This window comes from Bombus vosnesenskii, unplaced genomic scaffold (assembly GCF_011952255.1).
Source record: "Bombus vosnesenskii isolate JDL3184/JDL3185 unplaced genomic scaffold, Bvos_JDL3184-5_v1.1 scf7180000013492, whole genome shotgun sequence".
NCBI classification, from domain to species: Eukaryota; Metazoa; Arthropoda; class Insecta; order Hymenoptera; family Apidae; genus Bombus; species Bombus vosnesenskii.
In genome coordinates, this window is record NW_022883081.1 from 356,357 (window position 1) to 370,307 (window position 13,951).

General features: G+C 33.9%; 2 protein-coding genes and 3 non-coding genes across 5 annotated transcripts; all 5 read right to left on the reverse strand.

The window, feature by feature from the left end:
- Positions 1-3,901: 3,901 nt before the first annotated feature.
- Positions 3,902-7,089, reverse strand: LOC117238398 (odorant receptor Or1-like). The gene is made up of 7 exons (XM_033503270.1): positions 7,016-7,089; positions 6,561-6,847; positions 5,373-5,710; positions 4,792-5,073; positions 4,627-4,731; positions 4,116-4,274; positions 3,902-4,036 (listed from the first exon to the last, which is right to left on the reverse strand). The coding sequence occupies exons 1-7, from the start codon at positions 7,087-7,089 to the stop codon at positions 3,974-3,976; spliced, it is 1,308 nt and encodes a 435-aa protein (XP_033359161.1). The 3' UTR covers positions 3,902-3,973.
- A 615-nt stretch (positions 7,090-7,704) lies between these two features.
- On the reverse strand, positions 7,705-7,776 carry Trnae-cuc. The gene has a single exon. It is a non-coding gene; the product is annotated as a tRNA-Glu (tRNA).
- Positions 7,777-8,913: 1,137 nt separating this feature from the next.
- Trnal-caa lies at positions 8,914-9,040 on the reverse strand. The gene is made up of 2 exons: positions 9,003-9,040; positions 8,914-8,948 (listed from the first exon to the last, which is right to left on the reverse strand). It is a non-coding gene; the product is annotated as a tRNA-Leu (tRNA).
- Positions 9,041-9,362: 322 nt separating this feature from the next.
- On the reverse strand, positions 9,363-9,435 carry Trnav-cac. The gene has a single exon. It is a non-coding gene; the product is annotated as a tRNA-Val (tRNA).
- Positions 9,436-9,881: 446 nt separating this feature from the next.
- LOC117238393 (kinesin-like protein costa) lies at positions 9,882-13,722 on the reverse strand. Its single transcript, XM_033503265.1, has one exon. It carries the CDS (start codon positions 13,352-13,354, stop codon positions 10,796-10,798), a length of 2,559 nt encoding a protein of 852 aa, XP_033359156.1. The 5' UTR covers positions 13,355-13,722; the 3' UTR covers positions 9,882-10,795.
- Positions 13,723-13,951: the final 229 nt, after the last annotated feature.

Sequence of the window (13,951 nt, forward strand, 5' to 3'; positions counted from 1 at the left end):
TTAATTTTCTCGATTAAATTTCAAACATGAGACAGCGATCTGAGCCGATCCATTGCCCTAAAAATTCATTACATCGGCCCAATTAATCCTCGTTGCTTGCTTGTCCTCGTAGCCCATTAAATTTTTATCTTGTCATGAGAAATTGGATTGTTCCCTCTCCATTCACTTTGCCTATATATCTGTCCGGCATAATCTGGCCATGTCATGAGAAATTTTTGCCTACGTGAACATTACTGTTGCTTTAACCGTTCCATATCTCTCACCATCAGACGCAATAATGTCAAAATCGTATATATAGCAGAGTGTCGTTCCTCTTACATGAAATAAGAAATAGGGCAAATGCGCCTAACGTTAGCTTATCAAATTTCAAATCGTTCTCAGCTCTCACTCTCGGATAACTAGCTCGATTCGACTATTTGATTAGAAAGTACACTCATCATAGAAAATTTTGCCTCGATTTTAGTGTCCTTCAATTTCTATACGGAATTGAAAAAACGAAATATACGCAGAATTCGAGAAAGTGGTTTACCTAGATCTATACGTAGAGAACGTTTATAGCTTGAAGAGTACAGCAGTGAAAGGACCAGTTAATACAGACCAGTTTGATGTTTCAATCGTCGTAAAGTATCGCTTAGAACAGGGATCATTCCTCTGTAATTGGATACAAATTCTCACCAGTCGCTAATGCGTGCCTTACGTGGAGAATGCCATAAATTTGGCCAAGAGATAGACTTTGACAAACGAGGAATTCTCGCTGAAGACGCGCAAACAGGAATTTCGATAACGAATCACCACTCCAGTTTCTGGAGACTCTTGGCTTCCTGCAAGAGGAAAAGCAGGAGTTCGGCCAGGAGACGAAGAAGGATGCGTTTAACCTACGAGTCAGGCGATGTGGCCAGAACGTTTTTTCAGAGGATCAGATGAAAGAACCCGGCGCTGTATGAAAATTTCAGCGATGAATTCATGCTCGTAGCGGAGCAAGTTGTGCGAGATAAGTCGGAGGAGATCGTTTCGCTGGGACCACACGCAGAAACCTTTATTTTTGACGCTGGTTGGAATCATCGAGTTTCGATTCATCGCATCGTTACCACGAGTCGTCCCGATAAGCTGACGTTAGACCAGAATTTATTAGGTAATACGTTAAATCCTTTTACCTTTTAAACTCTATACGATGTTTCCTTTTATCGCGAAATACGTACAGAAAATGAGTGTCTATAGTAACGAGTATCAAGTACGATAAATTATAGAAAACATTGTTTCCTCTTTCAGATAATAATCAGAGAAGATCGTCGTAGGAAAATTCAACTTTCCCGTCCAGAGAAAAATAAACGTTTCTATAAAATTTCAAATTCAAACAAAAAGTGATATTTATTAACTTAATTAATTTGTAATATAAATGCAAAAATGTAATAAAATGTTTTTATAAAATATCTGTCTCTTTTGAATGGTACAACGAGGAATATTTCGATTTCAAAAATGTATTACTTTCAACAGGTAATAATGTTTCGTGTAATGTGAATACGTTAATATCGAAGATAAGATCAACGTTACAGACGAATAATTTTCAATTGGTATTGAATAGGTACGAAAGTTCTGTCTATTGGTAAATAAATAGGTACAGGAACTGACAGAATTTTTCTATTCGTCTAACGTTCTCTGCTATTTTCGAGGAATTCATTGACACGGTTTTAGAAAGACGGTAAAACGGAAACAAGCGAAACATATAATGCAACAGAAGTGTGCATGGTCGCGTGAAAATGGCAAGAAACGTCACGAACAACGTGAACGCGGATGATTAGTACGTTTCCTCCAGGAAAAGAAACAGGAACGCAAGAAATCGCGACGGCAACAAAGCGTAGTTCAAGGCTCTGGCGAAGAAACGCACGATACCAACGGCAGAAATGGTACTTAAAGCAGGTCTACAGTTAGGTAACATGTGGTAAAGCGACCATCTGTCTAGGAAGCAAGTGCCAATGGAATGGCTGCCAGAACAACGACATCGTTTCTTCTTTTCCTTCTTAGGTGATGCTGCTACCTTGCAGCATACGACAAGTTATGCCTGACTGGTTCAAGTTTAGACGATTGTATATCTAATTATTTTTCGATTACTGGCATCTGCTTGCGAAACTAGTTTGATTGAATGTCAATGTCGCTACCTTTCGCTCCTTAGTGAAATTGATTTGGAATTGCTCTAAAAAAAAAGATTCAATTTGTTCTCTTTTGTGAACAAGAGGAGGATCATCTAAGAGCAGCTGTTACAAAATCTGGATACTATTGTTATAAAACCCAATGAATGGATGATACTTCTGTACAGATGAATAGAGATTCTGTTGCCGTGAATTTACTATCTTTCGTCTAATACGATTTATTACTTCAATTCATTTTTAATTAAAAAGAACATGCAAATAGAACTCCTACCTTGGTAGGATGAATTTCTTATTAAAAACTACTTCACTAGAAGTAAAAGTCCAAGAGCAATCAATCTGTAATTGATCGTGGAGATTTTATAGACTCACAATAGTCTTTGAGGGTCCGAGTGATTTCTTCTAAAATATATATCTTTCATTTCGATTTCTTTGGTACGAGTTCTATACTCTAGTTGTTGGTAATTCTAATATTAAAAACGCTATTTCATTTCGTCGTTCGTATCCGTGAAAAGCAATTAGATAATAGCTAAGAGCATAAGTACACCACGCTACACAAACTACCTCGTTTATAACGAGTACATCCGATACTTCACAACGTCCAGCTGTTACCTATATATATTATAAAAAAAATTGTCTTTCAAGAAACGAGATTCTTTCTTCCTTGGACACGTCTTTTCGTCAACGAGAATAACTGAAATATTTATACCGGTCTAGTTACATGGAACTCCCTGTACGAAGCAGGTAGAGCACTATAAATCAAGACAGATAGTCATCGGTCAGATGAGGAGCCAGAGATTGAGTGTAGAAACGCGCCGCGTACACCGTACGACACGAGCGTTCTCGTATTTCAAGGGATCCAGTCAGTTAACGACAGGCACGAGGCAATAAAAAGGGTTCGCTATTTGATTAACGTCGAATTTCTACCGTCTTTAGGCCAAATAACAGCGTCAGACGTTAACGACCACACGTAAACGATTTGCACGGTACTTCATAGACGCATGGTAGCATCTATACTTAATCATAAATTAGTCGCGCGACGATCGCTAGCCAATTTACACCAGGCAAACGTATTTTCGTTTGATTGGAGTCGACAGATGAGCAGGGTTCGATCGTACGTGACAATACTTGGAATTTCGACGCTTGTATTAGCTATAGATGATTGACAATGAATGTAATTATCGATAATTCGCGAGCACCTTCTAGGTGCACCTTTGAGTGGCGATTGAACAACTAAGCATAGGTTCTCTGGAAGCTGTTAATCGCAGGACGCGTTGGCAGATAAATTGAATAACGGTATGAGGCAAGGAGGCTTTTCGATAGCGAGCTTGGTGAGGTACGCTATACAGTCAGAAGAACTTAAGGAAATAATAATTAGATTGCGGATGTTTATGTATCTGTGGCAACAGCGAACGTGCAAAAATATTTCCGGCTAACAAAGTGAAAATTGCAGCTGTTCCCGATTACCATTGAACGCATATTACCGAGCATAAATAGAACGAATCGGTAAATTCGCGATGTACGAGAGGAGAGTTCCGTCGACCATAATTTGCAAGGTTGCTGGCCTGAAGCTACAGGGGATCGCCGTAAGCGTGACGAGAGAACAGGTTGCCAAGAACTTTAACGATTATGAAATTTCCAAAAATAGGATATCTATTCTTGCTTTTTAGCCACACAGGTACACCAACGTATCAGGTCAGTCCCGTACATTGTTTTTGTCCAAGCAAGATCGCATAATATGATACATACCTCGTCTTTATATCCGTAATCTTATTGGTTAAAAAATCGCCTTACAGATTGTGCAATATGGTAAACATAGAATTACAGAGTTAATGATCCGTTACTTGCATGTTGTTCAATAAAGTATAAATTGAATAAGATCTCCTTATGATCTGCAATAAGAATGTTGAAGAAAATACTGGTATTGTAATACAAAGGTGTATTATCGTAACTTTGTCGACGTCTACGTACCGTGATAAAAGTTTCCAGAGACAACACGTAAAATACACTGGCTTTTAAAGTTATCGACCGTCTGGTGAACATCGTGGACAACGTGAACATTTTCACGATATTGGTTAAACGTTCGTTATTCCAGCCTGAGAGCCACTGGCTTCTGTCAAGCGTCCAGCTCTGAACGATAATTTATCATTTAAAATTCCTCATTTTTAGAAAATTCCTCTTAACACGTATCGTGCTGCGATACTTCCAATTTCATTTCTTTCGTCCATATTCTTAAATTATCTGTTTATATTCATGAGTATCATCGAGTAAACAACAATTTCATATTGGTAAAAATATTTCAAATTACTAAAATTTATATTGTTCGAATTCTTATTTGTCGAATTTTTACAGTTGAAAGTTTAAGTAATTTGTTTATCTTTTATCTGTTTACATGAAATTTTCTAAAAAAAAGTTTTGCTTTCTGAGTAAGCGTTATGCACGATACGGGACGTGTTAATCGATGCATCTAATTAACCCTTACCGCATAGTTCAGCTCGTTTCCAATCCAACAGATGTACAAGAGTTGAGATATGGCTGCGCTCAGATAAATTCCGAACTTCATGACGTCTGAGCTTTGCCCTCCGACCTGTACGAACGATGCAAATCTATCACGATCTGATCAGTACATTCGACCATCATGTCTTACCACGACAGCCTGGAAACCACTCAGGCAAATAATCGAAGTACTCGAAAGCATCTGAATGAACATACTCAAGTTGAAAAGTTTGTTGTAATCGTTGGTCATACACACTAACCGCTGATAAAATTGAAAGCACGTCTTATACCGGTAGAGAAATCTATTGTTCAGTTTCTTTCTATTGAAACGAATATTCGCGTGAATGCGTTCGTCATAACTCTCGACCGTCTGTAAAGACAAGTTCACGATACAATGAAGATTTGACACGTTATAAATGAAAATTAACCCGCGCTGTAAACGTGTTTATGGTACCCTTAAAGCGTAAATGTGGATCTTTCACATTCAATGGGTTTTTCAGTTAATAGTTCCTAAACAATTTTCAAACGAATCACATGACGTCTTTGTATATTCTAAATTAAAATTATTATACAATTTTTGATAAATAATCTGTTTAAATATGTTACACATATAGTGAATAGTATAAAGTAAAACCTCATGTTTTGTTCGTTATGTTATGTTCTAATTAGCCCGAATATGAAAGACATAGTAAGACACGTATACATGCTAAGGATCAAATATCATTTTCTTACATGCTCCTTCGTTTCGATTCCACAATTTTCAAAATTTACATTCAACATATCGAATAATACAGTAAGCAAAGTGCAGATCATAAGCACAAAACTGTCTATTCCAATTATTCCCAATAAACCGCCGAAAACAGCGCACGTTTCTATAACCAAACTTATCTCGTGCCAAGGTGATATCGTAGTATTGAAAGGATACTTTGCTCTGATCAACAAACCGTCCTCCATCGGTGAGAAAAATAACAGAGCGGTTCCTAATATAGATCCTAACGCGGTAAACCCATAGAATATCATTTTACTTTGTACTTGATGCTTTTCGATAATTTCCTTGATATATTCGACTTCTATAAAGAATATCGTATAGTTAATTAACTAGAGAAGACCAGTAGATAACTCGGTGCTGATATTTCATAGTTTTAGTTAGCTAGCGTACGAAAGAATGTCGCTATAGAAACAAGCGAACAAGTCTAGTTGAAATGTTGCATATTGCAAAAGGCAAGTATGCAAGACACGACAACGTGAAATGTGCCGAGTAATTCTGAATAAGTCCCTGGTAGAGAATGCTTGACGGAAAAACGCTGTGAAAAAGATTGGCAGAATGGGCCGTGAAAAAGTGATCAAATAGACCTGAATTAATGATCTCAGCGGACGTCATTCGCTGCGTCACTTTAGTATCCAAGATACGTCTCTCCGTCTATGCTCTTGTTTTCACCTAACAAGAGGCATACCCTCTCCACAAGAGACAGTTCGTGTAATCTACCGCGTCGATGGAGTGAAATGGTAAAGTATGAAGTGCATTGAGCTATGTCACAAAACATATCGATGTCACTTCATGAAATATTGCACGAATAATTGTTTAAAGCAAACGTTATCGATCATTTCATGTAGTAATGTTTACGGCAAATGTTAATTATTATGTATAAATATCAAATATTAGCTATAGAATCAGCCAAACAATTTTTTTGTTCAATCTGATCTTTAACTCCAAATTTTATGTAAAAAAACAAAACTTTACATTTTTCCCCATCACTGTCTTGTATACAAATGAGATTGAGAGGTTTGGATCCGAAGATATTCCAATAAAAACTCTTACAGTTATGTCACAAAACATAGCATAATTTATGGCATATTATGCGATAATTAGATTGCGCGCTTTTCATCAAATGTGTCTAATTTTAAATTGTTTCTACTCACCGGAAAATTCGCAGAGATCGTCGGTACATTTTAACGTTTCGTCCAATAGTCTGGTTATTCCTTTCTGATGAAATTGCAAATTCATCGCCTTATATATAACAACGAAAATTCCTGCAAAAATACAGCCATCGTCGGTGCTGATCGGTAAGTTGTCCCGGTTCACATAAATATCCAGGAACAGAGTGATTGCGAAGATGTACATAGCTATCAGCATCCATATCTTGTATACGAAGTAGGCACGGTTTAAAAACGCTGAACTTGAATCAATTTCTCCGAGGCCACTGTACCTATAAACAAAACGGTGCACTTGCTTCATTAAATATGTATATCATTTCATAAATATTCTTGATAATAATTAATAAATTTCCTATCAGTAATTCTACTATTATTCATAACAGTTATACCGGTCGAGAAACTGTATATATGAACGACAAATTTATTATCACGATTCTCACTTAATATAGCTAATCTCAAGATTTATTAATTTTCGAAAGGGTTTCATCCATTCGTGACCTGGCTCTTGAGCCATCTTAATGTAGCTTGTTCTCCCACGACTCAAAGAATAAAAATGTTTTCTCATAGGTAAAGTCACCAAGTCATCCGTATCGTGTGAGTATATAGTATATACCTACATACTATGTATGTACTTTAACTCTGGCATGTATCATCGGTTATTTTCAATCAATCTGACACGATGCCTCTTAAGAAAATTGCGGCCGATTTTCGGAATTATAGACTCGATCGTGCTACACGTGTTGGGTCCCCACGTCACTTCCGCGAATGTCGATAGAAGTGGCAGTAATTGCATACCGATAGACGGGCAAAGACACGTTTTACTACAACTTGGCACGGAGAATAGTGACAGTCTAAAGCAAAGTGATACGGAGCAACAATTTTATTGTGTATTACATGTTGTACAGTAGCTAATGCATGTCTGTTCCACTAACGTCAAATAAAAGTGCTTTCTTGACTATTCTAGGTCCTCTCGAAGTAAAAGGAACAGAATCGCACGAATAATATTATTCTATTGTTACCATTTTTATTGCCATCTATTTTTAATCGATAGCTTTAAATGCCTATAGAATGAATATAATGATAAAAGTAATTTATTTGTTTAGTTTAATGTATAAAGTTAAAAAAAATTTTCCGGTACCGGGAATCGAACCCGAGCCTCCTGGGTGAGAGCCAGGTATCCTAGCCACTAGACCATACCGGATTTGACGATTTTGGCTTCTTTATCATTGAAATACTTGAGAACATATCAGGTATAGTTTCTAATGTTTATATAATATATTTTAGTAATACATGTTTTTATTGTGTAAAAGAATTTATTGATATTGATAAATTATTAACTTGCGAATTGTAAAATTAATTTTATACATATTTGATGAAATCAACATACAGTTAGTCTAATGAATCGAATCAGTAGAGGTAAACAAACACACGTAGCGTGTTTGGTTGTTCTTTTTTGAACTTATTGTTTTAGATTTACACGAGGTGGGGGTTAGGAGAATGTTAATTTTGTAAAAACTTGTTTCCTTAGAATCTTTCTTGCATAGGCAACAGAAAGGTTAGAGGATGAATCAATACGTATACAGTCTGTTCGACCTTATTCTGTATTAGCGTTCCAACTCGCTTCTTCGCATTTTTACGTTTTCTAATTATAACGTATAGTACATGTATGAACTGTATAATATTTACAATTTTTTCATTGCAATCATTCATATTTATGATTCTGCTACTGGCAGATAATTTTAGTTTAGTAATAAATTAGTTCCGTAATTGGAGTACATTTGAGTGCGTTGATAGTGATACTGAAGCATTAGTTTTATGTGACTTGAATTTTGATCCAGTGTGTATGTATTTTCGTACTGTTATGTGATATGCAAAACAAACAAGGTCACACCTCGGAAACGTAATATTGATTTTCTAACTATAAATGTAAAGAGTAACATAATTTATATAAATTTTATCTTTATGAATATCTTTCTCAGTGTTAGAAATTAATTGTATGTCATTGAATCGAATTTACAATTTAAAATATATTATCTGACAAGATCACAATAATGATGCAACATACACATACACGCGCGTTATTGCGAAATAAAATAATTATGAATTTAGGACAATTAATTATTTTGTTTCGCTGTAGCTTTTTACAATAATCTATGAACAATTAACATTATTTTCTCACTTTTATAGGATAAAAAAAGTTAGCATTTCGCATTGAGAATTGAACACGGGATTCTCGCGCTGCCTATAGCTGGAGTGCTTCAAAAGTATCTTTATAAAATGTTAAGATAGCTAAATTATGTTTTTAGCCTTAGAAATTTATCAAAAACTGCAAAAAATTTGTCAGGAGTGGGATTCGAACCCACGCCTCCAGATGGAGACCAGAAGGCACATTGAGATCAGATATTTGAAAACTGATAAGGTAACAACCTTGAGTCTGGCGCCTTAGACCGCTCGGCCATCCTGACACATGAAAGCGACGTCTTATACAATGTAAATATATATGTTTTTATACAATTACATCTGATTTTATACTTCGTCCTCTAACCTAATATATATAAAAAAAAGATAATTCTATTATATACTAGTAAATTTGAATTTATAGTGAAATATATTAATTATCTATATTGCCACTTATACTTTTAATATTTTTTAATGTATGTATGGAAAGTATTGATTTCTAAAATAAAAATCAAAATATTATAGAAAAGTAAAAAAGTAAATAAATATTTCATTATAATATAGTATTTTGTAAATGAAAATATCAATAAAAATAAAAAATCTGGTACATGTTTCCGCCCGGGATCGAACCGGGGACCTTGTGCGTGTGAAGCACACGTGATAACCACTACACTACGGAAACTACAGTTTAGGAACTTTTTTTAAGAGCTTATATAGTTATAAACTAGTTATTTGAAAACCAAATTCGTTAATGTAATTTTTATCAAAATTGAGTCCACTGATATCTTTTCCAATACTGATTCCTTTAATATAATTTTTACCAATAAATTTATGGCATCTATTGCATAAAATAAAAAGATTAAGCTATTCACTGTAGTACGGTCTTCGAATAGTAAATGTAAAATAATGATGCTTTCGACCTACTTTAATTGTTAGTTTGCTTGGTCGATTTTATATTATGTTACGGATAGTTGTTATTCCGACACGGTGTGAATTCAAAGATTTTTTCTCAGACTATAAAATTTATTCATTTTTTTCTTCTGTTTATGCTTTAAAATGTTATATCCTCTGAATTCACATGTGCAACTTAATTGTAAAGTGAAGAACACATTTCGTTTTCAATAATAGATTATTTATTTACTGCGTTCATTTTGTGAAAGTGTAAGGGATATTAATCCTTTCGGTCCTTGTAATAACTTTCGTGTATTCATATGGAATTTTAGCGATTTTATGGTGAATTAGAAATAAGTTGTTCATTAATATTTTAGCGAGGGATCAGAGGGTTAAAGGTTAATGATGTATTTAACGTATTATTAATATATTTACAAAATTGCAATAAATAATATATCGGAGGTCAATGAGCATAAATCTTATACATAAATTATTCCATATCATGTCTATTTTTACACTATTAAGTGTGAAACACATTTATCGATATTATAATAAATTGAATTACTAACAGTGTTACATACAGTGATATACTGTAGAATGTTTATACTATATTTAATACAACGAGTATTGAAATGATTCGAGTATGTTAATAATTCGGACCTTATTTTCTTTAAAACATAAATACCGTTGTATTTATCATATTTATATCTGATACTTATTTACTTATTATACGTATTCTTGAGATCTGGGAAACATGCAAATATTATTTTGATTGAGGTTCAATATTCTTGATTTAATGAATATACTATAACTTGAATTTATTTTACGAGTATATAATAAATATTAATTGATAATTGAACGAGAGGATTAAAAAATATACAATGAAACTATACACACTGACTATCTTATATTGGGACTAAATTACTGATATTTTGCTTTCTGAAAATGATTATTTGTGATACAACACACAAATGCTTGAATATGTTTTCAAATGATAAAAAATGCACGTTTATAATGGATAAACTTTTGTATGTTCAATTAAGTTAATAACGTAATAGTTAAATACTGTACAAAAGATAAAAAAATATTGAGTAAATAATAAATGCTAATTGTGGAAAAACAGAGAAAGGACTATTTTTGTTAAAAAAAACTCATTTCTTTCTTTTATCGCAGTCGGTGGTTTTTTGTATTATCAATTTATTTCGCTGCCTAGTTACTTTGGTTGTCGGCCGACTATTCGGTGCAATTTGTTTTAACCCTTGTTGCGAGATTTTCGCTGGACTAGCTGTACGTGGAGGCGTTGGACCTTTTAAAAGAGCTTCGACATCAGCTAGCCGTTTTCTCAAAGTTCTATTTTCACGTTTGTATTTCGCAAGCTCAGAATCTTTATCCAATCTTTCATGACCGGAACTGCTAGTTTCTTCCGCAAAGTGCCTAAACATGAGGTGTAATTTTTCCTCATGTTCTCTTTGCATCAAAACTATTCTTCTCTCTGCTTCTAATTTAGTCTGTTTTAGGGCATTTGTTAATGTCTGTATCTGCCATTCTTGGGACTCTATATGACCTTCTAATTCAGCTGTCTGAACTTCGAGATTTTTAGAACTTTCCTTTAAATCGATTACTTTCAAAAAATACTTATAGAATAAGGTTCTCATTTCACCATCTGAAAGTTTCGCTAACCTCTCCATTAGCATTCTTTCCCCTTTCTCACGTTGTGATTGATTTTCATCGAATCCTTTCCGTCCACAAATCATCTCATTTTTGTGTTCGATCATAGCATCGATCGCCTCAATAGTTTCTCCACATTCTAATAATTTTCGTTCTTCTACAGTAGATAACGTTTTCTCTTTTTGAAACTTTTCATCTAGATCGCATTTCTCATCTACTAAACAATCTCGAGTACGTCGAAGGTTTCGAATTTCATGACGTAGAGCTTCTTTTTCATCTATGTCTGCCGTTCTCTCCAAATCCATGGATTTTTCTTTTAAAACATGATCAAGATGTGATATTCTCGCACTTACGTCTAACAAATTTTTTTTCTTATCAGAGTAATCGGTTTTTGATTTACTGTTATTTTTTTCATCCTCACTTTCCGATTGCATCTCTTTTAATTTGGAGGCAGTTAAGTTATATTTTTCCTCGAGATCACGTATTTTTTTCTGATCCTCTGCTAATTCCTCTTCTAATTGTTTCTTACGTTCTTCTTCTTTTTTTAGTTGTTTCTTCAATTTCTCCATTTGCTTTTTAGATGTATTTAAAGAACTCTCAAGTTCTAGTACTTTTTTAGCAGAATCACCTGCAATCTGCTTTATCATTTCAATATCCATTAATCTTTTCTCATAATGGATGGCCATGTTCTTATATAATTCAATTTCCTTTTTATGAGCAGATTTTTCTTCTGAGTCTTTATAGATACAAGCATTTTCCGCTTGAGCCAGTTGGCTTCTTGTATTATAATATTCTTCTTCTAATTTACTCCATTTGCGCTGAAATTTTTGTTTTGCGCTAGCGCGTGCATCCGAATTTTTTATCATATCTGCAATGAATTTTTCTTTAATTTTAATAGTCGTTTGTAGCTCTTCTATACGTTTATGGGCTCCATCTAAATCTGATTGAATCTTTTTCACTTGAGTTTGTTTTGCCTCATTATTTAATGTCAGAGTTTTTAATTCTTTTATGGGTTCGGGCACTTCTGTTGTTTTCAAAGCATCAATTAATAAATCCGGTGAATTGTCATTATGAATTGTAATATTTTCATTGATAAATGATTCAGGCTCACGATTGTCTAAGATTCTTATACTAGCGAATGCTGATGTTTTATTACCTAATATTTGATTTTGGTTAGATTTAAGGCTATCGTTAAAGGCTAACACTTCGTTACACATTTCAGAACCAGGAAGCATTGAATTCCTTCTGGAATTTGGATTTCTAAGTGGAACAGGTCTAGTTGCAGAGACATAATTATTATTAGTATTCATAGATCTTGTTATAGATGGAATGATTTCTATATTTGTTTCTCTGAACTCATCTCTTTTGGAATCAACTATTTTATCCGTTTCTATTTTAAGTTTATTCATACATTCGTCCAATTTTTCTAAAAAATCTGGATTCTCTGAACTAACATCACTGTGCTCTTCTTCTTCTTCCTCTTCTTCATCGTCATCATCATTAGTTTCAGACAGTTCACTCTCTGAACTGGATGAACAATTTAAGTCAATCTTTCTTTCCATTTGATGTACGGATTCATCTGTCTTTTCATCAGTTTCAGTTACTTCTTCTATTCTTTCCAATGATCTTCTTGCATTTTCTGTATAGCCTTGTAAACTACCTGTATCATCACTAGCAATACATTCTTCATACTCTTGTTTCATACAGAGCCATTGTTCAATCTGATCTTGTTCTGTATGAGGTAAAATATTACTTGTCATGAGCTTAGTAAATAGGCCCTCTGCATTCGAAACTAGTTTAGACCATTGAGCTGCTGCAAATTCTAATCTAAATATATCAGCACTAGAACTGCGCTCTCCTGATGTAGCAGAGGTAATTGTATCGTGCATTTCATCTCCTGTTTGTTCACTTTCTTCTTCTGTAATATGCTGTTGCTCATGATTATTGTGCGGATAAGATGGCACATTAGTCATATATGGTGCATAACACTGATGATTGTCCAACACCGCTTGATGATGGATCCAAGGTGTATAATGCATCATTTTGGAAATTTTATATTATACAATATAACATAATAAATACAGCTTTATTCTCTCACATGAATAAATGTTTTATAATTTAGTATTACCACCCCATTCTGTTCTAAAATATTTTCACTCCTTTATCATTTGAAACATTCAAGTTTCAAATCTACTTCCATCGTTTCTAACCTATTTGAAACTTTTCATGTTCCAAAATTATGTTTAAGATTTTCACTATTACTGTTACATTTTTTTATATTCTAAGTAGTGTATAGAATTCAGTTGAATATATTCAAACACTCATAGAATATTTTACAAAGTCCCGTATTGAATAATTAACAGAAATGTCTAGCAGAAACTGGTGCCAACTTATAATTAATACTCAAGGAAACATATTTGAGATATTATGTACATATACATATTATTATTATATTGGTTCTGAAGTCTGTTATATATATTGCATTACGATATGGAATATGTAAAGTGTAAATTATATAAAAATAATTACAATACGAAAAATATATGAGATGTTATAAAAATTGCTTTATGAAATGGTTTGTGGAGTGAATCCTTAAAAGTTACTTTTACAACTATATAATAAATGTAAGAAAGCTTGTT

Coding starts and splice junctions, on each gene's coding strand:
- LOC117238398 (XM_033503270.1), bottom strand. CDS start 7,089: ATGGCTCAAGAGCCAGGTCACGAATGGATGAAACCCTTTCGAAAATTA. Junction 5,074..5,372: donor GAATCGAAACGAAGGAGCAT/GTAAGAAAATGA, acceptor ACACGTTTACAG/CGCGGGTTAATTTTCATTTA. Junction 4,275..4,626: donor GAAACGAGCTGAACTATGCG/GTAAGGGTTAAT, acceptor ATTATCGTTCAG/AGCTGGACGCTTGACAGAAG.
- LOC117238393 (XM_033503265.1), bottom strand. CDS start 13,354: ATGATGCATTATACACCTTGGATCCATCATCAAGCGGTGTTGGACAAT.